At 43.4% G+C, this 25,786-nt stretch overlaps 1 protein-coding gene and 2 non-coding genes across 3 annotated transcripts in view; all 3 read left to right on the top strand.

The window, feature by feature from the left end:
* The window catches only part of GLCCI1 (glucocorticoid induced 1), a 153,525-nt gene that overhangs the window by 116,463 nt on the left and 11,276 nt on the right, over nt 1-25,786 (top strand). The window contains exons 5-6 of the mRNA XM_073629548.1: nt 7,512-7,658; nt 16,943-17,156. Of these exons, the coding sequence (XP_073485649.1) occupies nt 7,512-7,658; nt 16,943-17,156 (361 nt within the window). The remainder of the gene's footprint in view (nt 1-7,511; nt 7,659-16,942; nt 17,157-25,786) is intronic.
* LOC141146553 (small nucleolar RNA SNORA54) lies at nt 6,038-6,170 on the top strand. The gene has a single exon (XR_012244946.1). It is a non-coding gene; the product is annotated as a small nucleolar RNA SNORA54 (small nucleolar RNA).
* LOC141146554 (small nucleolar RNA SNORA54) lies at nt 9,695-9,827 on the top strand. Its single transcript, XR_012244947.1, has one exon. It is a non-coding gene; the product is annotated as a small nucleolar RNA SNORA54 (small nucleolar RNA).

Genomic DNA, 25,786 nt, shown 5'->3' with positions numbered 1-25,786 from the left:
CACAAGCATGAGAGAGAGCTGTTCATGATATCCTAAGCCTAGGCTAATGACTAGGGATAGGTGAACGGATCGGCCCGAACAATATGCAGTGTTCGGGGCATATTCGAAAGCTGACGGAACACTGTTAGTCTATGGGACACTAACATGATAAATCAAAAGTGCTCATTTTAAAGGCTTATATGCAAGTTAATGTCATAAAAAGTGTTTGGGGACCTGGTCCTGCCCCAGGGGACATGGATCAATGAAAACATTTTTTTTAAAACGACTGTTTTTTTTGGGAGCAGTGAGGTTTTTTTGTCATTTTGCTGTGGTACTGTTCTAAACACGGGAAAAATGCGCCGCTTTACAGGCATACCATATACACCCCCCAGGCACGATATTTAAAGGAATATTTCATTTTTATTGTTTCACTTTAAGCATTTAAAAATATCGCTGCTCCCGACGGAAGTTTTTAAAAAAAAAAAATGTTGCATTGATACATGTCCCCTGGGGCATGACCCGGGTCCCCAAACACTTTTTATGACAGTAACTTGCATGTAAGCCTTTAAAGTGAGCACTTTTGATTATTCATGTTCGTGTACCATAGACTTTAACGGTGTTCGTGTGTTCTGCTGAATTTTTTGCCTGTTCGGTATGTTCTGGTGCAAATCGAACCAGGGGGGTGTTCAGCTCATCCCTACTAATGACCAGACAAGAAACAGGAAGTGGGCTGGACGAGCAATTTACTGGCAGAAAAAAATGTTTTACGATCCAAGGGCAGAAGATTTATTAGATGGAAAGATTTAAAAAAATGACTGAAGAGCTACTTTAATGTGTGTTCCTATTGCATATGGTTACAACATTACAAACACTCTACCAGTTTTCTTTTCCAGTCCAAAATGAATAAAGTTGATACCCGCCATTCCAAGTCCTACTTCTCCCCCAAAGTGTGAATCAACCAGCTGCAAAAAAAGGCACACAATTCCTTTGACTTGGATTACACAAGCATTTCAACATTTATTATTATTATACAGGATTTATATAGCGTCAACAGTTTGCGCAGCGCTTTACAATATGAGGGCTGACAGTACAGTTCAGTATCAATACAGGAGGGATCAGAGGGCCCTGCTCGTTAGAGCTTACAATCATGTAACATGCAGAGAACAGCAAAACATTACCCCAGCAATCTGTCCATGACCAACTTCACAAGGGCCAACCATCCACCCTATACTTTTTCAAATTTGAAGGGTCATCCTCTATGTTGGTAGATGACCCGTTCATAGCCGAGTGGTGCCCGTATGCATTGCCCATTCTCTATGGGTGGTAAGGGAAGCGCCTTTCCAGTGATACAAAATGACACTGTGGGCCTGAAACAGGGCCCCGGATACTGATTCCTTAAAGAGGAGCTCCACCTTAAACAAAAAATATTAAACGCCAGCGGCTACAAATACTGCAGCTGCTGACTTTTAATAAATGGACACTTGCCTGTCCCAGGGTCCAGCGATGTCGGCAGCCGAAGGCGATCGATCGCTCATCTCTCGGCTGCCCCCACCGCCATCCTCAGTCAGGGAATCAGGAAGTGAAGCGTTGCGGCTTCACTGCCGGGTTCCCTACTGCGCATGCACGAGTCGCGCTGTGCGTCTACACTGGTCCCCGTTGTGTTGTGGGAATTTGTGGCTAGCTATTCCTGGAAGTGGGGGCAGATACCTGTATTATACAGGTATCTGCACCCCCCTCCCCCCTGAAAGGTGCCAACTGAGGCACCGGAGGGGGGGGGGGGAAATCCAATGAGCGGAAGTTCCACTTTAGGGTGGAACTCCGCTGTAACAAATTCATCTGCGATTACGTCATCTAGCATACCTAATAAACAGCATTTGGGATCCAAGGGTATAGTACACTGAAATGCTTAACTAATGGTAGAAAGTATGGATTCCCAGTATCTATGTAACTTTGGACAGTGCCATAGCACCTGAATAAGATCTTAATGGTCCCTGCTTCACTTAGGACAGGGAGTGCAAATTGGTTTAACCACTTAAGGGCCACCCTATAGCAGTTACACACATACACCAGATCATATATATATATATATATATATATATATATATATATATATATATATATATATATATATATATATATATATATATATATATATATATATATATATATATATATATATATATATATATATATTTATATACACACCCCCGATTACATTCTATGCATTAAGAAAAGAAACCAGAGAAATAAAAAAAATCCCCTGTAAGAAGCTCTGCCCCAATTGCTTGAGCCTGATCTCAATCCAGTGATGTGTACGAGAGCAGAATCGCTCTGAGCGTTCTCTCTCTCTCTCTCTCTCTCTCTCTTCATTGGCTCAAACACAGCAGTGGGAGCCATTAGCTCCTGCTGCTGTCAATCACAGCCAGTGAGTCAAGTTTGTGACCAAGCTGCACTCTGTGTCTTATGGACACACACCGCTGGCTCTGAAGTGAGCATGCACCAGTGCCCTCAGAGCAAGAAGCTTGGTATAGGTGGGCATTCGGTGGAAGGGGGGGACAGGAGCACCAGCGGGGGACCCGAGAAGAGGAAGATTGGGACTGCTCTGTGCAAAACCATTACCAACAGGTAAGTATAACATTTACGCAGGTAAGGGCCGGTTCACACAGGGGCGGCTTCAAAGTCACTAAACTCTGAAGCCGCCCCGTACAGCGCGACTTGCAAAATGACTTCTGTATAGAAGTCAATGCAAGCCGCTCTGAAGTCGCCCCAAAGTAGTACAGGAACCTTTTTTTTTTTTTTTTTTTTAAGTGGGAGCTCCTGTTAGAAGGGTTCCTTTCTACAGAATGGCGTGCAACTTGTCAGGCGCTAAGTCATCTGACAAGTCGCCCCTGTGTGAACCATGTCTGAGTGACTTTTTTTTATGTATTTTACAGTCACTTTAACAAAAAACATTTTAAGAGGTGGCCGGAGGAGGAATGTGGGTTCCACCCCCTGCCAAATAGGGCTGCGTTGTGTGGCAGAGCTGTTTGAATCTCAAAACTGGATAGACAGAAATACAAATTCTTTGGGAGGTAATACAGTTCCTATATTTGTATTTAGTCTGTGCATTTAACGGTTTGCCTGTTCAGCTTTCCGCTGTAAACAAAATTGACTAAAACAGGATTTCTTACAATCACATTTTAACATGTGGCCACCATTACTTTCGGAGGTTGGCTGTTTCCGATGTCAGATTTAATAAACAACTGCAATCCGTTTTTGTTCTCGCCCGTTCTCTTCTTGTATGTTCTGTATTAGCAGTGAAGCTGGCATGCGGAAATCAATTTTGGCTGAAAGCATAAAAATACCAAGACAGGACCCACACCTTCCAAGAAAACATTGACTATAATAGCTGGAATGTATACAGTGCTAGATACTTCCCAGCAGGGTGCAGAGAGAAGCGGCGTGCATTTAGAGAATGTGCCTGGGATTTTATTCGGGCAATTGCTGTTTGAGGATACTCGGTCAGGGCTCATTTACATCAGGTGTTTGATCTTTATTGAGAAGCATAATGCAAAGCCAAGTAAAAAACATTGTTCTGTGTCCTGTTCACACCATTCATGTATTGTGTAAATGCAGAATATGTGCAGTTTTGCAAAATGCACAGTGTTGTAACGCATCAGTGTGTTGCATTGGATGAAGCAATGTTTCAATAAACTCTAACAAGAAAACATTGCAGTGGTCACCGCATCTTCCTCTACACATCACACACTCATCAGATGCACACTATTAGTGTGAATGGGCCCTTATTTCAGGGATAGCCTGCAGGTGGAGAGCCTAGACATCTCTATGGAATGGAAATTTTTTTTTTTTTTTTTTTTTTTCTACTGTGTGATGAGTAAATATTGTGATAACGCTAAATATTTGCTCACCAAAAATACATCCTTTTAGGGATGATTCACTCCAGAAGGCAGTGTGGGAAAGGTGTGTTCCTTGCAGGTTTCCCGCACAGTGTTCAAACGTACAGCCCTTGCAATCTGCATGTAGGTGGCAGCGTATTGTTAATAGCACCCAAAACGCAGATTGCAAATGCAGTGCCATGCAGTTTGGTGCCATGAGCTTTTTTTAAAAGTAGCTTTTTCTGCATTTGGTGCGATTTGCAGATCATTCAGATAATGGTCTGCAAAATTGAACCACACAAGAACACGTGTTTGGACTGACCCTAAGCCCAGGTTCACACTGACTGCGGGAATGAATTTGTGCGGGTTCAGCTGAACTCACGCACTTTCATGCCCGCATGTCAGTCCTGACTTTGGGGGCGATTTCAGAGACATCTGTGCGGGCTTCTGAACAGATGTCGGTGGAAATCGCACCCAGAAATCACTGAAAGTAGTACAGAAACTACTTTTGGGAATCGATGCGCCATCGCACATATTCGGACGCTGCCATTGCTGCCGATTTTGGCAATGTGTGTGAACCCAGGGCTAAAGAACACTTTTTTTGGTTAGCGTTTAAGTTGTTTGGTTGTAAAGGCAAGGGGTTTTGCAGTAAGGTAAAACACCTTCTGTGTGCAACCCCCCCCCCCCCCCCCCACAGCCCCATTAATGTGTTACTAAACCCAGGAGCCTGCATTCACTATATCTGGTCTCCCACAGTACACAGAACATGGAAATGCAATTATTTTAGTAAATCTAAACTGCTAAATTTTTTCTTATCAGCAGTATATAGCAGTCATGTGACCTCTCTGTGTCTGGTTAAAGCTTGTATGAGTTTTGCGTTTTGTATGAGTTTTGCGTTTTGTATGAGTTTTGCGTTTTGTATGAGTTTTCATTCTTCTCTGACCTATGAGGCTGCGGAAGGACCCCCGACCCTCTGTCTGGACAGTGCTGATTGGCCCTGTGCTGATCACATACACTCTCCCAAGAAAAAAAAAAACTCTAGCAATACACACCAAACTGAGCATGTGCAAATTGACTCCAAAGGTACTGTTCTATCAGGAGATGGATTGGGGACAGTGGAAGAATGGGAGGATTCGAGAAGACAGGATCCAACAGCCTTTTACACAATGAGTAGGATTAACCCCTTAAGTTCCACAGTGGGTATAACAAGTGTTCTTTACTGCATATACAGACTGATTTTACTGTTGTGGGTTTAGTAACACTTTAAAGAGGAGCTCCAGGCTCTCTGCAGATTTTTTTCCCAGTACTGACTTGCCGTGCCTTGTTCTGCGGCCATCTAGGTAGAGGAGCAGGGTTTTGCTTCTTCATGTCCGTGTTGGCCCCCTTGACTGACTGACTGGGGTAATGATCAAGCAGCAGCAGAAGAGCTGCAGCATAAATTCACAGAATCAAGGAATGGGATGCAAGGAGGACCTTGCACTGCAACTTTCTCTCCAGCAAGGAAGACACTGAGCAGCCCCAAAAAGGACATTCCCAAATGTAGTTGGTCAAGCCGTCAGGATAAACAATGCCTTAGAATAGATATCACACAGTGCAGAGGCTCTAGGCACAGGAAGTACACTTATACATTGCAGGGGAATTCAAGACAAAAGGCACCTGTTTTAGGGTACTACCAAGGCACAATCACCATTTTTAGATGTTCCCTATTAAATGGCACGTCTTCAGTTTTTTGAGTTTAGGTCCATTTTACACAGAGCATGCTGTCTGCTGGTTGATGGTGTAGGTTTCATCTGCCTACACTTTGCTGTCCTGCTACTAACATCCCAATGATCGATCAGTCTTATCTGTATGGCTCAAATACCCACATTTATAAATGCAGACCAGTGTGTTCCCTTGTTGCAGCAACACCCCCACTCCGATCCTCCTGTAGTCTTAACCATGTGATTTGCATTTTAGAATGAGAATTTGTAATTGTGTAGCAGGCTGCAAATCCCGAGAAGCTCTGTAAAAAAAAAACCTGCTGAATCTTCCAGGGTTTAAAAAAAAAAGATTTGGGTTGCTTGTGTTGGTCAGTACTAGTTTTCTGGCATTGGGCATCTGGGGGTGGGGGTGTTTGTGTTTTTTTTTGTGTTTTTTTTTTTTTCCTTTTCTGTGTTGCTCTTGGCCCAGGGGTTGTTCTAACTCTGCACTGTTCGTAACTTGCTTCCAGCTCTCTTCTGGCTGTGGGTTCCATTCCAGTGCTATATTATAACTGGTTGGGGGGTGCATGTGGCAGGTACTGTGTCCTGTCATTTCCCCTAGAGACCAGGAACATTATTTGTTTGAAAAAATTTAGTCTTAAAGTGGATGTAAGCCCAAAAAATATCTTACCACAGAGAGTCAATCCAGCTCTGAGCAGTCCTCTTATGTTTTTTCAGTGAGATAAAAACTGACACAGAGAAATAGTAGTCAGTTCTTCACCCTTGCTGTGAGTGACGGGTGATTTTACATATCTCATGCACAAGCCTGAGAGAGACATTCTGTGTACTTCAGATCCCCCTCCTCCTTTCTTCTCCAGCTCTCCCAGGATTGGCTGCTCTACACCTCAGCATGATTGGGCATGCTGAAGTCATGTGGTGACTTTTCTGGGTTTTGACTGGATGTTAGTGATCATAGCAGAAGTTCAGTGTAAGAAATGCACAGGAGAAAATGCATATTGACAAGGAGTGTAGAGGTGGGCGGGGAGTCTAATGACTTCACGACTCCACCCACCGAGCTCCAGACAGACCCACCCACAGAATCTGCAGTTTTTCGGGTCTCGTAACAGACAAGAGGGGGGACATTTGACAGGTAAATGCAGGAGGCATGTATATCCTTATAGATAATGACTATGGCAGTAGTTTTAGAAAGGATGAGAGTGTGTTTATATCCACTTTAAGCTTCCCCCTATCCACACATCTGAGCACACAAGAGATAGGTGAAGATTTCTAGGGTCTCTGCTAAAATAAAAATAAAAAGTGTGTGTAATAAATAAATATATATATTATAGTATATGTGTGTGTTCTGAGTAATTTTCTACCAAAAAAAAATGATTTTTACATGTAGTAGAGAAATGACGAAATTGGCCTGGGTAGGACTATTAAACTGACTACAAATAATCTGTAGGAATTGAACGATTTAACCAGGATAAAATCAAACCACACATGTGAGATCACTGCAAATGTTAAAGCAATAATTCTAGCGCTAGATCTCCTCTGTAACTCTAAACAGGCCTTTAAAGCATTGCCTATTGAAGTTTTTAAGTACCAAAGCTTGTCGCCCTTCCACAAGTGTGTGCAATTTTAAAGCGTAATATGTTGGGTATCTATTCGGCGTAACATCTTTCACATTATACAAAAAAAATTGGGGTAACTGTTTTTTTTTTTTTCTTTTTTGTTCATTAAAGTATTTTTTTTTTTCAAAAAAAGTGTTTGCAAAAACGCTGTGCAAATACCACTTGACCTGAAAAAATGCAGTGATGGCCATTTTATTCCCTAGGGTTTCTGCTAAAAAAAGTATGTTTTGGGGGTTATAAGTAATTTTCTAGCAAAAAAGTACTGATTAAACGTGTAAACAAAGTGCTATAAAAAGCCTGGTCTTCAAGTGGTTAATATTGTCTTCCTATTTCTGTACTTCCAGGCTTCATCCCGATCCATCCCTGTGCCCACTGCAAGCATCCTGGTACCAAAATCCGTAGGCACCAGAGTTCCATGTAACGTTGAAGGAATAAGCCCTGAACTCGAGAGAGTCTTCATTAAGGAAACTAGTGAAAAAGACGGAGTCAAGGTATCGTGGGTTCAGTTACAGGAACTTTGTTTACTGCATGTAGACGGATTGAAGTTGACACGGTGTATATTGCCGAAATAGGTGCAGAGGAAATGAATGCCCGGGTTGGAAAATAATGAGCTAAGTGTATTCTCCAGCGACAGTCCTGAAATCTAGACAGAATTTTTTATTCTCTAGAATTGGCAGTGGCTACTGCAGATTAGACACCTTGGTTATCAGTCACAGCTCTCTGAGAATCTTCCTGCAACCTATTGCTCAAAATAGAACTATGAGCAAAAATGTTCTCCTTTTTTTCATTTTGGATAAAATAAGTGAGGGGTATAACCACTGTCAGATTTTTTTTTTTTTCGCGATCTGTCTCACATTGCGGAGATTTCCCTTCACTTCCTGTCTCATTGCCAAACAGGAAGTGAGAGACACCCTGGTCACAAGAACTAGTGTCCCCATTGGAAGATTTCCCCTCTGGGGACAACCCAAAATTTGGGATTTTCTTTTACTTTCAATGATAATGGTAAACAGGACAAATGGTGGGGGTGAATCTCCCTAACGGGGGCACAGACAGCAATAAAAACTTACCAAATGTTCTAAACAGTCTCCCCTTTAAACAAAACTAAAAAAGTTTTGTTTTTATTTATACTTTAAAGCGGTTGTCTAGTCTGTAAAATAAAAAAAAGTTGGCTACAAATCCTGTAGGTGCTGACTTTTTTAATAAATGGACACTTACCTGTCCAATGATCCAGCTCTGTCCTCACCTTGGATAGTTCTTCATTAGCCTCCAGGTTCCCGATGCTGGCATCCTAACTGGGCAGCCGGTTGTGCGACTTTCGGCTTCACAGCCAACTGCACATGCGCGAGTTGCGCTGCGCATTGTGAATGGTCCTGTAGTCTTCTGGGACCTGTGATGTGTCCCAGAAGACTGGGAGGGAGGGGAGGAAGGAGAACTGGCAAAACTAGGCGCCCCTCCTCCTCTCCAAAATGACATGCCAACTTAGGCAGTGGAGGGGGGATGGGATATCTCAAAGCGAAACTTCCCCTTGGGCGGACCTCCGCTTTAAAGAGGAATTCCAGTTATGGCTATTTTATGCATAGTTATTTGATCCAGCTTCAGCCCACCATACCATATCTGGTTGATGGCCCTGGAAGCTGGAATGAAGCAGACACCATTACCTCAATGATTTTCATTTGCTTCCAGGTCCTGAGCTGAGCAGCTACACAAGCAGTCGGCCCCTCAGCGCGGTGACATCACTCACCACCTTGTACAATCAGAGGATGCTTTGCATTCATTCAGTAAATGCAAAGTATCCTCTGAATGACGCCCTTGCCAAGTGGCGACCTTTTTGGCTTCTAGGCCCAGGCTGTACATCAGGGCTCTGGTTTCTCCAAGTGTCCTACCTCTTGCTTAGTCATTCAGCTTCCAGATATCCCAAAAAACGTTAATGGTCAAATTAATTTAACACAGCTGAAGGGACCACATCATGCCTATACTTTGACAATGTTATCTTGGACACATATTGAATGTTTTAATGGAAATGAGGTGCAAAGGCACATCTAGTGATGTACAAAAAAAGAAAAAAAGATGCACTGATGAGATCTGCAGTTTTAAAACTGCTGAGAGAGTGTTCATGGCAGGTCCCATCATTATTCCACTCTGTAAGGTGAAAGTGAGGTCAGAATTACACATGCAGAACCCAGTTTTGGTGAAAATACATTGTGGCGTTTCTAGGATCCCATCTGTCCCATTTTCTCTACTTACAGGACCCCCCCCCCCCGAAATCTCCATAAGGTGAGATGTTCTGTTGTCCTGGATAGGAGTACTGGGTGTAACTGAAGTTGTGGCAGAAGCCACATAATCTTCTCAAACAGGAAGTTGGAAGTGCACTGGATTTCAGACAGCACTTCAGCATTTTTATGAGCCATACTAAATGTTTGATTTTTTTTTTTGTTTTTAAATCCTTCCCAGACGTACTTTAAATTTTGATTACATTTTATAGTGCTCTCTAGAGTTCTTTGTTTTTGCTTGTGGGCCCGCGCCAACTCTGCACTGTACGTAACTTGCTTCCAGCTCTCTTCTGGCTGTGGGTTCCATTCCAGTGCTATATTATAACTGGTTGGGGGGTGCATGTGGCAGGTACTGTGTCCTGTTATCTCCCCTAGAGACCAGTTACACAAGAAGTGGGTCAAGGGGAAGAATAGTTTAGGTAGGTTGTGATAAGAGTAAAAAATGTAGCATGCTTGGCATTCTTGAAACCCAGGGCTGTGTTTTATGGCAGTTATTTATATAAAAGACAATTAGGCTTTTTTTTATTTATTTTTTTATTTTTATTTTTATTTTATTCTAGGTGTATGCAGCATCAGACAGTTGCTGCATCTGTGCCCCACCATCTCTGCACTGGTAACCGAGCCATGGAACCTCGCCGGTGGCTCTGTTTTCACAGATCCCGAGAGGAGAGCTGCTGACTCAGTCAGCGTCTTTCCTCTGCTTCTCCACGCTCATTGGAGCGCTGAGCTGTGGAGGGGTGGGTAGCGGCCGTCTCAGCGGCTCGCTGAGACTGCCATCAATCAAGGCAGCTGGTGGATCCAGACTCGAGAAGTCGGGATGATGCGGTACCTCGACTGGCAGTGATGTCAGCGGAGAGCCGACTTCAGATCGCTCTCTGCTGAAAACGGGTCACAAGAGTGCAATACGAATTGCATTCCTGTGACCCAGAGGAGAAGCCCAGTCTGAAAAGCTCAGGCTGGACTTCTCCTTTTTAAAATGCCCCTTGCGCTGGCGACCCGTCAAAATTGGTGTCAGTGGTTACTTGTGTGAGAGGCAAATGTTGCTCACTGAAACTTTAATTACTTCTGGAGGAACCCTGTTTTAGAGGCTGTTCTGGAACAAGAATCTTGTTGCTGGGCAACTTGGACTGAGACAGTTGTTCCTTCAGACCAGGGGTCTCAAACTGGTGGCCCTCCAGCTGTTGCGAAACTACAAGTCCCATCATGCCTCTGCCTGTGGAAGTCATGCTTGTAACTGTCAGCCTTACAATGCCTCATGGGACGTGTAGTTTCGCAACAGCTGAGACCCCTGCTTCAGACACTTTGACAAATGTATAAAGTCCTTTTAGATGAATTGTTTTGCCAATTTCAGCAATTCACACTGAGCATTTCACAATAAATGGATTAGCAGAAATTACCTTCTGTGAAAACTGCATATCAAAACAATCAGACTCTTGAATTTTCTTGCAAAAAGTTGTTGTGCTTGGCCTCACCCAGTTTTGCCTCCCAGGCTTCCCTTGTCCTTGCATTTTGTTTGACAGCTTTACTGAGTGGTGGCTGAGCTCTGGTGTTGGCGTTAAGCCAGCCATAGAGGGTTCAAATCTTGGCCAGTTCAGCAGGGACCGGCTGATATTTGAAGCATGTATGGGCAGGCTGATTGTACCCAAGTTGATCCATTGATGGACTTGGGTACAACCAGCATGTTGGATTTTTCATGCAATTATTGCCAGTGGCTGTAGCTACTAGCAGTAATCACTGTGTTTTCCTGATGAGGATGGCTCCCCACACCAGGAAAACAACACAATAGCTCTGCGGGAGACATCAACAGTGTTGCTAGAAAAAAAAAATAGCACCAAGGCCAGCTTTTGTATCTGGTGTTGCGTTGGATGTACTAATTTTGCATGCAGAATAATGGTCTAGCTTGTGCCTGTTATTGCTTAAAAAACTGTGCCAAAGCGTCGGTATTGTGTCTTTGCATCACTGGTCAGGAAGTGGGTTTGACTGCTTGAGTCTCAAAAGCCCTTATTTTAGATGCCACGTGACCATACGCTTCACTTGTTTAAATGTTACAGAAAAAAAGCTAACATTTTCAGGTTGTGTTTTGAGTAGCTTCTTGCCACACAATGCATGTATGCAGCAGCAAAGAGGGTGGACTGCAACACCCACCCACTCCTAGCACAGTGACCAAGCTGTCATTACAGGGCTTTCAGCCTTTAGTTTTGATTCTGAGCTCGCAGAATGAGCTACCGATCATGTGACCACAGTAACGGCCAATCAGGGGGCATCAGGAAGTCCATGCCACCTTCTAGGTATAAAGATCAATTTAAAGGCCCTGGCTGGTGAAGCAGGGGTGGGGTGGGGAATACAGGAAGAGGTAAAAATTGTGTATAAATACCTGGGCAATATAAAACATTCAGTTATGCGCCACTGTCCGGGGACGTTCAAGCGCTGCTGTCCTGGGGCGTTCAAGCGCCGCAACATCAGATATTTAGATTGTCCAAGCCAAGGTGACATTGCTCTAGAGCATTTGTGGGAGTTCATTTAACGCGGCGGATGCTGAAATTGTACACTGAGCTGTGTGTTCGCAGCTCAACGTGCAGATAGGCAGGTAAGAAAATATGCAAGGGAGACCTAGTGGAGAGAATTTACTAAAGCTGGAGTGTGCAAAATTTGCTGCAGTGTTGCATATAAACCAACCAGCTTTCAGATTTTGTCAAAGGTTAATTGAACAAGCTGAAATTAGAAGCTGATTTGTCTACCATGCACATCTGTACTAGCATCCGACTGCTCCCAGTTTTAGTAAATCTCCCCTATTAAGTCTTTTCTGCATTAAAAACCCCACCCAGTTCTCTGCTGGGCTAAACAAACACCTTCCCTTTATATTATGGAGAAGGGGAGGTGTTCTGTTGTCCAGCAGGTAAGAATTTCCATGTAGCAGGAGCACTGTTGTCAGCTCGTACAGGGAGTAGGGTGCTCACTGGATTTCTAGCAGATCAATGGGGCTTTTTCTGTCTTTGCAGCGTTTAAAGAGACAGTACAAAAGGAAATTTGTAGAAGATGTATTTAATTTTACACTTTAATGACATAAAGCAGGGGTGTCGAACTCCATTTCACCGCAGGTCGCATCAGCATTATGGTTGCCCTCAAAGGGTTGGTAGTATCTGTAAAGCCCCCGTACACACGATCGGATTTTCCAACGAGAAATGTTTGACAGGCTATTGGCGGTAAATCCGACCGTGTGTACGCTCCATCAGACAATTGTCGGATTTTCCACGGACAAACGTTGGCTAGCAGGTTTTAAAATTTTCCACGGACAAATGTCTGTCAGATTTTCCGAGCGTGTGTACAAAAGTCCAAAGTACAAACACGCATGCTTTGAAGCAAGGACGAGCCAGAAGCGGTCGGTCTTGTAAACTCGCGTTTTGTAATGGAGAATTAACATTCGTGATGCGACAAATTATGAAATCTCAAAATGCAGTGCACAATTCTCTTCTTTAATGGGATAATAATGAAGCTGCTTTGCTGGTGATACGAATTTTCAAAGGCTTTTTTTTCTAGTTATATCAAGAATAACATTATTATGCTTATATCTATATATTTGATCAAGTTACCACAACATCAGTATTCCGTAGTTTTTAAGATCAGAGATAAAACTATGTTGGTGTCCCTTGTCAATTTTATATTGTATTTTTTTTTTAAATGTAACTGCCTACTCCCAAATTGTAATTTGCAGTAAAACACATAGCCAAGTATTATTCTACACAATTTTTTAATTTTGCATTAAAAAAAGAAAACAAATAAAATTAGACATGCTATCTGCCAATAGAACTTAACTAAAAAGTACATTCTATGCATCCAAAAATATAGAAAATATACCAAATCAAATCATTATTCAACCAAAAAAATGTCGAAGCAATAACTCCAAGGCCAATAATAAATATGTTATCTTCCCCAATTCCGCAACATGGCTGGTTGACGAACAGCCGTTCAGAAACGAACTGAAAAGTGCAAATCAACACTCGCCAAACTTCTACTAACACAAAATTAGCAGAAGGAGCCTAAAGGATGGCGCTAAAGAGCTGAAAAACAACGTAGTACATCACTATGTTCGCAAATGTTGGCCAACAATTGTGTGCCGTGTGTGTGCAAGACAAGTTTGGGCCAACGCCCTTCGGACAAAATTCCACGGTTTTCTTGGCGAACAATCCGATCGTGTGTAAGACCATCAACTCAGGATACATAGGAGTGCTCAGGAGTACGTGTACAAAGTGCAGGGTTTGGGGGTGCTGTGCGTTTGTCCCAGCTGAGCCCTGCCTAGTGTGTGCAGGGCAGGGATCTGTTAGAGCCATGAGCTGCAAAGAGAAAAGTGTCCCTGTAATTACAGAAGGCTTCTGTGTTTACAAGGGATGGTGGGGAGCAGAGGACGAGAGCCGAAGGCGATGGAACAGAGTTTGGCCGTGTTCTGGCTGAATAAAGATCCCTAGGTGCGAGGGCCACATGATTTGGCCCGTGGGCCTTGTATTTGACACGTTATAGAGGGTATATTTTGTACTTGTCATCTCCGTTCCACATTTGGGTGCCATTGTGTGCTATTGAGCACAGGAACATGGAAGTGTGAATGTACTTGTCTTCTCTGTAGTGACGTGATCACGTACACCTCATTTTGTATCTAGCAATTATTTCCGCCTCTTCCTATTCACCTCTGTGCTGTAGATTCACTGGGAGTCTATTTCTGGGCCTGTCATTACTGTATAATTCAGCAGAGACTCACGCCCACCCCCTGTAAGGAACGGGCCCGAGTTTAGCACCGCTTTCCCCTCGTCCTGACCCAGAGATGTACACTTATTTTTTCCACTTTGGTGTGGGAGTTTTCCCTCGCACAGAGCGGCAGTAAATTGTGTTTGTTTTCTTTGTACAATCTATAAATACGTCTCTAGATACACAGCTTTCCTGTGAACTGTTCTTAAAGTAGAATGGGCCGCATAAAGCAAACACTTCTATATATAATCCGCAGCTGAATTGCTTTTTTTTTTTTATTTAGCTGGTGCTGTATGTGGAATGTTTATTGTAACATTTTGCAGGAGTACAACTACCATCTGGGCTTGTCAACAACTTTGATGAAGCAGTAAACCATTTTTTAAAAACTGCAATTTTTTTTTTTTTTTAAATAACACAGAGACAAAACAGGTTCATATTAAAGTAGACCCAAATCTCACGTAAGCTTTAACATGTCATTGCAAAAGTTGTATTCAACCTTTATAAATAAGCAGCTTTTATTTTAAAGAATACCTGCTTATCCTTCCATGAAGGTGAGGAGGTGGAAAGGGTGGACACAATCAGATTTTTGTGTCCACCCCCCAGCTTTCAGCACTGTCACACTTTGACAATTGCACGCTCTTGCAACACTACCCATATGATGTTTTATCATGTTTTTGGAGATGGGATAGAGCTTTCTTTTGGTGGTATTTAACCACTGTGGTTGTTTGTTTGTTTTTGTGGTTTTTTTTTTTTTGTTTTTTTTTGGGCTTGGCTAAACCCCAAAAAAGCCAAACATTTTGGGGCAAAAACTTTTTTTTTTCTTCTCTCGGTTTGTTATAAAATTTTTCAAATAATTAATTTTCTGTTTTACTAATGGGGCTCCACTGATGGGCGTTGACAGGCAGCACTGATAGGATGCACTGGTGATCAGTGTAGTTTTCCCCTGTGTGGATTGCTGCTTACTGGCTCTTCTCTCATGCGCTGTCCGCTTGAGGAGAGGACTTACAATTACCAGCAAATCCTGTTTGTGATCAGCTGTGGTTGGCCTTTTACCCCAATCTGTGATCAGCTATGTCCAGAGGACACGGTGATCAAAGCGATCCCGATGCCTGCCCTGGGGGGCACGTGGAGAGGCAGGGTTTTAGGAGGGCGTCAATAGATGCTCGGAAATGTGCAACCGCACTGTAGCCGACATTCAGCTATAGCGTGGTCAGCAAGAGGTTAAAGGGGAGTTAAAGGGGGAGTTGTCATAGTCTCAAAAGTAAGGAACAAAGCAAGGCAGATAACCAGGTCCGAGGTTTGTGCGGAGGAGACACGGATAGACCTTGCTCTGCTCTGTGGGTGGTCTGCCTCTGATCCGGTCTGCCAAAATGAAAAGAGGACGCAGTCCTCCTATATTTTTTTTTTTTTTTTTTGCAGATCCGATCGGAACCCAGAGATAGGCGGGTGAAATAAACACAAGTCCGTTTATACCCATAAGGTGTAGGAATGCATGGGCCTTCCGATCAGGTCCACCTAATGGACCTAATTGGATCTCCCATGTGACAGGGCCCTTAGGAGATTGAACCAGGCTTGAATACTCTTACAGCCGTATTAAAAAAAAAAAAAAAAAAATGCAAATTTTTTTTAGTGGGTAAAAAAAAATGCATTTCTTTAGGAGCCTGTAAAGCATTGCACCCACGATCAGAAGATGCTCACTGAAGCGCTGGGCTGTGGAAGGGACATGGGCTGCTGGTCACAGGAGAGCAGAACGAACTGGACTCCTGTGATCGACAGAAGTACAGCCAATCGAGCTTTAGCTGTAGTTCTCCTCCTTTTTAACTCGACCGTTCCAGTTCAGAATACTACACAACGTTATCTGTATGGTGAATTTCTATTGTTTTTATTGATTTATGTTCTATTGACTACCATTTTAATTCTTTTTATAAAATGTATTACGATTTCTACTTTGGTTACTCTGTCCACTGCCTTTAAAGTCCCACTGGGTTTTTTTTTCCTTTATCTACTAATAGGGATGTGGCAGTCAGTTATCAGACTGGTCCAACACTGAGCTTATTGATTCATTAACTCAACCTTTCAATAGAGGTCCTCAGTCTAATGACCAGCATTATTCAGCTCACTTCCTCTGGGCCCGCCACCCCCCAGAAGCAAAGCATTGGGACATGTGTACAATACTGTCCAGCTGCCTTTACGTTTTTGGGGAGTTGGTGAAAACATCGCTCAACTGCCTATTTTTATCATATTCCCCAACCGCAAGTGGAAGCTAAGCCCCAAGTGTCTATTCCTGAAAGTGATAGCTTAATATGGAACAAGTGTTGCTTTTGGACCGGGTGGTTTAATAAGATGTGGTTATTATATTGACTTTCATAATTAGAAAGTAATGGTCCTTTCCAACAGATCTTATGTATTGTAGTCCGTCTTTCTGACTGCCAGTGACAGGTCTTAAAATAGAATCCCATGCTTGCTAACTAAGTAATATAGGTTTCTTTTTTTACCCAATATCTGGTAAAAGCAAGTTACATGACTTGGGCTGTGAATTGAGATTGCCTATAACTTCAGCTGTCTGTAGTTTTAGCACATGAGGTTTACACTGACTAACTTCTGCTTACATTTTCATAGTATGCTGTGCTTAATTTTCCCAGGTTCATGATGTAAGGCGCTTTTTTTTTTTTTTTTTTTTTTTTTTTTTTTCTCTTCTGCATTTGTTTTCGAATAACTTGCATTTAAAAAAAAAACTTCATTTAATTTATTTTTCCTCTTCCCTACAGCCTTTAGAAATTCCTGATGGACGTCGAGCTCCATTACCTTCCACATATCGCAGCAGTAGCACGCGCAGCATCGACACTCAGACGCCTTCTGTCCAAGAGCGAAGCAGCAGCTGCAGCAGCAACCATTCCCCGTGCGCCTCTCCATCCTGTCCCCCTGAATCACAGGAGGGCAGCCCTTGTTCCACAGATGATCTGCTCTTTGATAGAGATAAAGGTGAGTGTAGCGGCAGACATCACCCCCCGCCCCCTCTCCCCCTCTCCCCCTCGCCTCTGTCGCCTATGTTCAGCCTGTGCCGCTTTCACCCATCGTTGTCATTTTACATAGTTCATGTCTTCTCTGCCATTTTGTGTCACTTCATGTCTCTTTCCTTGCTTTGTGCTTCTATACAAATATCTTCCATAGATTTCTTCATACAGGGGAATTTAGATTGCCAAACTAACATTCAGCCTGTCGGCTCTCTATTGACCTTGCTTTGGTAGGAGACATAAAGTGCCAGACCACGAAATCCTGGAGATTTCTTAAGCTTAATTTTTTAAAATATTGTCTTTCGCGTGCTTACTTGTAATTTTATCTGTAGGAGACAGGGACTCTTTAATCCATACTAACATAAATAGCCAATTTCTGTCTCTTTTAAATGGTCATCTTATATGGCTTACTGACCAAACAGGAAACTATTGTTGCAAAGCCCGGTAGTTTTTTATAAGTATTGGGTCTCAACTATTTGAGCTTCTGTCCCTGACAGAAAATGTCATGTGTAGCTGGAAACTCCAAAAATAAAAAAAAAGGGTGCCCCTGTGGCAAAAAAGCAAATACTATATATTAAATCTGTTCCTCAGACTGCTCTGCTGATCTTTGCTCTCCGAGACTTAAATTGCCCAGAGTCTCCTCTTCACCCAACCCCCTCCTGGGAGTAATAAAAAAGTATGGTTGGCCGAGCACAGTAGCGGTGTCTGATGAAAAACGAGTAGTTATAATCTTGCCCTTCACCCAAAACTACAGGCATCATCTAATACAGGCATTATTTTATATTCCTCTTTTCTCTGACGCTTTGAGTTATGGGTGGGTCCTTGTTGCCCTCTAATACAATTCATAATTATTGGCCCTGCATTGTACTTGGTTAATTCAATGTGTGATTGTCGTCTGGAACTCTTAGAGCAGAGGCTTCAGGTGATCAGTTGCACAGATGGAGGGAGCCTGCTGCAGTGAGGAATTGGGTAAGTATTGCACCTTCTGCCCGAGGATTTAACCCTTACATAGTGGAGGGCCTATGGCAAGGGTTATGTATTTTCCTGCATAGAGTAAGGCTTTAAATTCTTTTTATCATACCTCACTTTTTTTTATTATTAGACTCCTGTACTTCCCAGCCAATCAGAGCTTAGAGCAGTGGTGGTTAACACTCTTAATATGGTGTTGGCACCAGAGACTGGGGGACCTGATGCAGGCGGCGGCCAGAGACTGGGGGACCTGATGCAGGCGGCGGCCAGAGACTGGGGGACCTGATGCAGGCGGCGGCCAGAGACTGGGGGACCTGATGCAGGCGGCGGCCAGAGACTGGGGGACCTGATGCAGGCGGCGGCCAGAGACTGGGGGACCTGATGCAGGCGGCGGCCAGAGACTGGGGGACCTGATGCAGGCGGCGGCCAGAGACTGGGGGACCTGATGCAGGCGGCGGCCAGAGACTGGGGGACCTGATGCAGGCGGCGGCCAGAGACTGGGGGACCTGATGCAGGCGGCGGCCAGAGACTGGGGGACCTGATGCAGGCGGCGGCCAGAGACTGGGGGACCTGATGCAGGCGGCGGCCAGAGACTGGGGGACCTGATGCAGGCGGCGGCCAGAGACTGGGGGACCTGATGCAGGCGGCGGCCAGAGACTGGGGGACCTGATGCAGGCGGCGGCCAGAGACTGGAGGACCTGATGCAGGCGGCGGCCAGAGACTGGGGGACCTGATGCAGGCGGCGGCCAGAGACTGGGGGACCTGATGCAGGCAGGGGCCAGGTTTTATTGTGTTACAAACCTAATGAACAGAATTTGGTGATTGGACACAAGCAGAGAGGAGACAGTCAGTGGGCTGCATCCCCTGCACTAAGTGGTGGAGGGATTCCTTTGATAACTTGACAGGACAGTGCTATGTGTTTTTTTTTTTTGTTTTTAAATTTTTGAATATAGGAATATTATTTTTTTTTTTTTTTTTTTCTTTTCCCTTCTGGCTCTGGGAACGTGTATTGCCATGATATTGAGGGTAGATGATATTTAGCCCCTGTGGAACAATTAGTTGTGTTTTTATACTGACTTTGATTAAGGATGCACTTAGTGGTAGAATCACACTCTAGCCTTCAGACTGTAGTGATCCCTACATTTTGGAGTTTGGGTTTTGCCTGACCGAGTGGAAGTGTTTGACTCTGTGCCGGACATGTAGTAAGGAAATATTGACGGTGCTTTGTTTGACAAGTCACACCTCACCAGCACCTAGGCCACACAACACCTCACATTCCAGAGTGCTGACTTCATTGGCAGCTCCTGTGAACAGAATTCATCCCTTTGTGCCACTGATTGTTTGTAGAAACCACGCTGTGCCTTCCAAGGTACACACAACAGATGCCATATCAACTGTCATTTGCTTTGTTTAAACGTTACGATTGCTGCTGAACCTATTCATACGCTCAGTTGAGTAAGGATGTCGGTTTGTGTTGCCTTGTGTATATTTTCATAACTAGAAAAACATAGAATTAAAGGGAACATGTAGCATGTCCTTGAAGAGCAGTGAAATAAATAATTTAATAGCCCTCTCCAGCTGCAAATGCCCAGCTTCTATTTGGTTCCAGTACCACTGTTTAGCAAGGAGATGTACCTAGTACTTTGGGTATATGGAGTCATGTGATTCACTCCCTTTTACTCCTACATGACCATACTAATGCTTGTTTGGCAATTCAGCGGTGCTGTGTGGGGGGTAGAGAATCTCCTCAGCCCTATGTAGGTTCCAAATCTTAGCAGGACCACCTTTCCAATCTTGGTGGTTGCAGCAAAATGAAGTCAAGTAGGTGCAGCTTGGCAGGGCAGTGGTTCAGTGCACTCCAAGCATGGGTTCACTTTACCATGAAACCACCTGTAGAGGGAAAAACTTCTTCGGCAGTCATTTACATTACAAGATTTTAGGCAAACTTCATTGCCCTGTCTACAGTCTAAAAAAAATACCTGTGGTAACAATAGAACTGAAATGCAGTTACTATGTGATCCCTATGAATACCTGAGTGTGTGCGTGTGTTTGTTTTTAAATTCATCCCAATGATATCCCTGGGGCCCAGGTGTACACCAGGTCTTATCCTCTAAGCAGGCCTGAGAATAAGCCCCACCCCCATACTACATGTATATGCTGTATTTAATTTGTGACAAATTGTAATTGCTCTTATGGAAAAAAGGATCCATGATTTTTAAATGAGTTTTTAGTGCCTTTCTTAGGTGTTGGCTGAGAATTGTTACTCTCTATCAAGTTTGAGTTCACTTAGTGGATTCCAGGTCTCTCCCTCTACAAAAGCAGGTACTTGTCTATCCCTCCTCCACTATTCCACCTGTACCTACTGACATATCTTCAATCCCCTTGACCAAGAAGTTCTGTGAGAGCATGTCTCTACCTATCCCCAGTCTCCTCCACCAGCAGTCCTGTGAGAGCACCTCCTTACCTGTCCCCAATCTCCTCCACCAGCAGTAGAGCTGCACAATTAATCGTTAAAAAAAAAAAAATCAGATCACGATTCTTCCCCCTCCCTTTTGAGGTCTTGGAAAAGCATTTTCCCATTCTATGCAGAGTTCTCTGCTCACAGCTGTGCAGCCTGCCAAGTTTATGACAACATAGCTTAGACATAAGGAGAAACATTATAACACTTCCTCTTAGATCAAAGGAATTAACTTTGGTCTGCAGATGAGGACAGTTTAAACACTTAAAGACTAAACCTTTTTCTGACACTTGTTTACAAGTTAAAATCAGTATTTTTTGCTAGAAAATCACTTAGAACCCCAAAATATATATATTTTAGCAGAGAACCTAGAGAATAAAATGGCAGTAGTTGCATTATTTTATGTCACTCTGTATTTGTGCAGCGGTCTTTCAAACGCAATTTTTGTTGGGGAAAAAAACACACTTTAATGAATTAATAAAAAAAAACTAAACCGTAAAGTTAGCCCAATTTTTTTTTGTATATTGTGAAAGATGATGATATGCTGCGAGGAATGTGATCTTTATTCTAAGGAAAAAAATAGTAATTCTCATTTTGGCCAGAATCGTGCAGCTCTAACCAGCAGTCCTGTGAGAGCACCCCATTAGCTGTCCCCAATTTCCTCCACCAGCAGTCCTGTGAGCACCTCCTTACCTGTCCCCAATGTTCTCCCCCAGCAGTCCTGTGAGAGCACCTCCTTACCTGTCCCCAATGTTCTCCCCCAGCAGTCCTGTGAGAGCACCTCCTTACCTGTCCCCAATGTTCTCCCCCAGCAGTCCTGTGAGAGCACCTCCTTACCTGTCCCCAATGTTCTCCCCAGCAGTCCTGTGAGAGCACCTCCTTACCTGTCCCCAATGTTCTCCCCCAGCAGTCCTGTGAGAGCACCTCCTTACCTGTCCCCAATGTTCTCCCCAGCAGTCCTGTGAGAGCATCTCCTTACCTGTCCCCAATGTTCTCCCCAGCAGTCCTGTGAGCACCTCCTTACCTGTCCCCAATGTTCTCCCCAGCAGTCCTGTGAGAGCACCTCCTTACCTGTCCCCAATGTTCTCCCCAGCAGTCCTGTGAGAGCACCTCCTTACCTGTCCCCAATATTCTCCCCAGCAGTCCTGTGAGAGCACCTCCTTACCTGTCCCCAATGTTCTCCCCAGCAGTCCTGTGAGAGCACCTCCTTACCTGTCCTCAATGTTCTCCCCCAGCAATCCTGTTAGAGCACCTTCTTACCTGACCCAATGTTCTCCCCCAGCAGTCTTGTGGGAGCACCTCCTTAGCTGTCCCAAATGTTCTCCCCCAGCAGTCCTGTGAGAGCACCTCCTTAGCTGTCCCTATTCTCCACCAGCAGTCCTGTGGGAGCACCTCCTTACCTGTCCCAATTCTCCTCCCCTAGCGGTCCCTATTGACATGTTCATCCACTGATTTCACTACTTTACTGAGTCAGTGCCATGGCTATATTACAAAGCCCTGGTAATTTTTAGGAATTCCACATGTCTTCAACTTGCAGGCATCTACATGAGCAGAGATTAAGATTGAAGACTTCTTGCAAACAGGGCACCCAGGAGTAGTCTGTCCCTCCTGATTGGTCTGCCAGGGAGGGACAGGTGCAGCGTCCATGGTGGACTGAATGCTGTATTGAGTGGTACTGCATTTAGGGCCCTGTGTAGTCAGGGATGAAGGCTGGGAGCTGCACCTGTCCCTGCTTGGCACACTGTAACGCCAGGAGTTAATGCACTACAGTTGGATAGCCCCATGTGCAAGGTCAACAAGACCTTCCTGCAGGTCAATCAATGAAACTTTACCCTGCTTCCAAGGAGGACCAGATTTTTTTTTTTTTTTTTTTAGTAATAAACTGAGATAAATCTATGCCAGGAGTATTTGTGGCTTTGATTTTTTTTTATTGTAGGATTAGAATTGAGCTTCTGAAATTGTGAAAGTTCATGTAGATCTAAACCCGGTCACTAAAATCTCATAAAAGCTTTAACATTTTAGAAGGGTCTATTCACACTAAGGCCTCTTTCACACACAGGGTCCAATCAGGTCTGCCTGACCATTTTTTTTCAGGGGGACCTGATTGGACCCTCCATTCGCCCCCTATAGACCGGCGGGGTGTAAATGGACTTGTTTACACCCTCCAATCCAATCCTGTCCGCCTTAAAAAAACAAAAAAAAACATCCGATCCACCTAGACAGAGGATCCTTCTGAGGCTAGTCAAGTGTAAATACAGTCTGCTGTGCGTGAACGTGGCTCAAAGCATTCCATTGCAGTGCGTTTACTTGCATTGTATTTAAGGCAGGCCATTCATTGTGAATGGACCATCAGTGTACTGCAACAGATTTTGAAAAGTGTATAATTTTTTTTTTTTTTTTTTTTAACCAAACTTGCCACAACACATAGTATGCATTGTGGTGTGTCGGGCTGTATTGTGCAATGAATTAGATGGCAATCACAATGCATGACAACACACACAGTAAGTGCGTTAAGCATGCATTGTGGCAATGCACATTAGTGCATGCATTTTTAATGTGCATTGCCACAACTCGCAAGTGTGAATGGGACCTGACCTTGCAGCTTATATTAAATTTATCTCTGGTGATCCTGCAATCAAGGTCCCTGTTCAGGCACTTCTGTTATGGACTGGCAACTGTGTCTCGGTTGTCATCATATCAAAAGTGACCTTGGTGGAAATTACAAGAAGCTTTGTCACCATTGATCAATCCATCTTGAGCAATAAATGTGAAAAATATATCCGCACTTCAAGTAGTAAAGCAACCAGCAGCTGTGCACTATAACCCAGATACCAGGCACAGAAATAATATTTAAATAGTCCAGCACTAGAACAAGAGTGTAATTCATGCAAATAGCACAATGCATGTGCTATGTGCAAAGACAACCAAGTTTATAATAAAATGAAATCATTTAAATATCAACAGTGTAAACATCTAAATGTTAGAATCTATAACAAATATGCAGGGTTTGTGTTGCATGTGAAAAATATTGTGCTCATATGGAGCTGAGTTTCATCAGAGTCCCATGAAGGAAAGGTGCATTGAAAATGAGGATCAAACACTTGGCAGAGTGATACCCATCACCACAAACAAAATTAGGGCTTACCAGAAACCCAGCGAGCCCCCCCCCCCCCTTTACTCATTGAGGTCACAAAGCGCTTGGTTGGATCTGTGATCCACTGAAAAGAAATCCAAACTTCTCTCCCCAGCAACTTTGGATAGTATTACACCTGGAGGTTCACAGCTGATCAGGGCCGTCTTGAGCAATGATGTGCAGCTAACACTGTAGCGAATGCTTGGAGATAGGAAGTGGTGGGAAAAGTTTGAGAGCGCAGCAGTGCTGTGATCAAAGAATCAAAAATCGTATTCTATGATCAAAACACAATGGCATTTGTGCTTTAGCATACTAAATGTCACTTAGGTTTTAGATTTACTTAAACTGTTGAGAAGTACCCTTTCAACCTCTCTCTGATCCTAAAACATATATTTAAAGTAGTACAGCAAAGTCTCGTTTGGCTGTACTTCTCCTGTGGATCAAAGGAGTGCAATTCGTTCTGTACTCCTGTGACCCATTTTCAGCTGTCCGTGGGCTAAAGCCCGCTGTCATAGAGCCATTCCGGGCCCTGGAAGGATCCTGACCATATGGATCTACCCTGAAGCCTGAATCGGCACCTGGCTCTGCCTCTCAACAATCTGCCAAGAGCCTGAGCCAGCCCCCTCCACAGCCCAGCGATCCAGTGAGTTCTGCAGGGGCAGAGAGCTGCTGACTGACAGTCGAAACAGTCGCCCCGGGACTTTAAATGAGATGAATGCGATAAGCCAGTCACATGACGCAAGTAAATACAGTATCAGTTTATTAATTGTCATGCATAACACAAAATTGCCATGATGACCGTCAGCTGATGCATACAGTGTAAAATAGTATCATTACACGTATAGCAGTATAGATGCACATAGCAATATACACAAGCATAGAAAGTTTCGTAAGACTGTGCTCGCTTCATCAGGGGTAGAGATGTGTGTATTAACATCTGTAAAAAAAAAAAAAAAGTATGAAAAACCAAATGGCTATCTGCACAATGATGGTATTGTGACAAATGGTCTAAGGGGGGTCTGAGGCACAAGGCCCTATACTTACGGCTAGGTCAGACTGCCAGATGCTGAATACTCAGAGGCAGCAGCAATAAGCATCCAGCTCGGGAGCTGAGGAGGCAAGAAAAACTCAGACCCAACAGAGCGCAACCGGGGAGCAGGCATGGCTAGGATGTGAGTGTCGCCCCCCCCCCAAGGATCTCCCAATATCCATAGAGAATATCAACTGAAACATAAATGCATATATAACAATACTGCCATAGCAACATAAATGTAAAGCAGTATATAATACAATGTAAATGTGTATACACGAACCAAACTGATTGTGTAAGTATGGACTTGGAATCTGGGGGATAATGAAAGAGAAGTGAATGTATATAATGAGTGAAGTGTATGACCAACAAAAGATGTTCCAACGTCCATAGCGAAGATCGGAAGACGTGTGTGTGTGTGTGTGTGTGTGTATATATGTATGTATGTGTGTGTATATATATATATATATATATATATATATATATATATATATATATATATATATATATATATATATATATATATATATATATATATATACATAAATATATAATTTTTTTTTTTTTTTTTTTTACATAATACATTTGTGCAGTTTACATACCCTGGCAGAATTTGATTTCTTGCCCATTTTTCAGAGAATATGAATCGCACAAACTTTTCTTTCACTCATGGTTAGTTTGGCTGAAGCCATTTATTATCAATCAACTGTTTACTCTTTTAAAATCATAATGGCAACAGAAACTACCCAAATGACCCTGATCAAAAGTTTACATACCCTGGTGATTTTGGCCTGATAACATGCGCACAATTGACACACAGGGGTTTGAATGGCGATTAAAGGTAATCCTCCTCACCTGTGATCTGTTTGCTTGTAATTGGTGTATGTGTATAAAAGGTCAGTGAGTTTCTGGACTCCTGACAGACCTTGCATCTTTCATCCAGTGGAGCACTGACATTTCTGGATTCTGAGTCATGGGGAAAGCAAAAGAATTGTCAAAGGATTTGCG

The sequence above is a fragment of the Aquarana catesbeiana genome, linkage group LG05 (assembly GCF_042186555.1).
Source record: "Aquarana catesbeiana isolate 2022-GZ linkage group LG05, ASM4218655v1, whole genome shotgun sequence".
In the NCBI taxonomy this organism is placed as follows: domain Eukaryota; kingdom Metazoa; phylum Chordata; class Amphibia; order Anura; family Ranidae; genus Aquarana; species Aquarana catesbeiana.
Note: the sequence above shows the minus strand (reverse complement) of the source record. Positions and strands in the feature narration are given on the sequence as shown.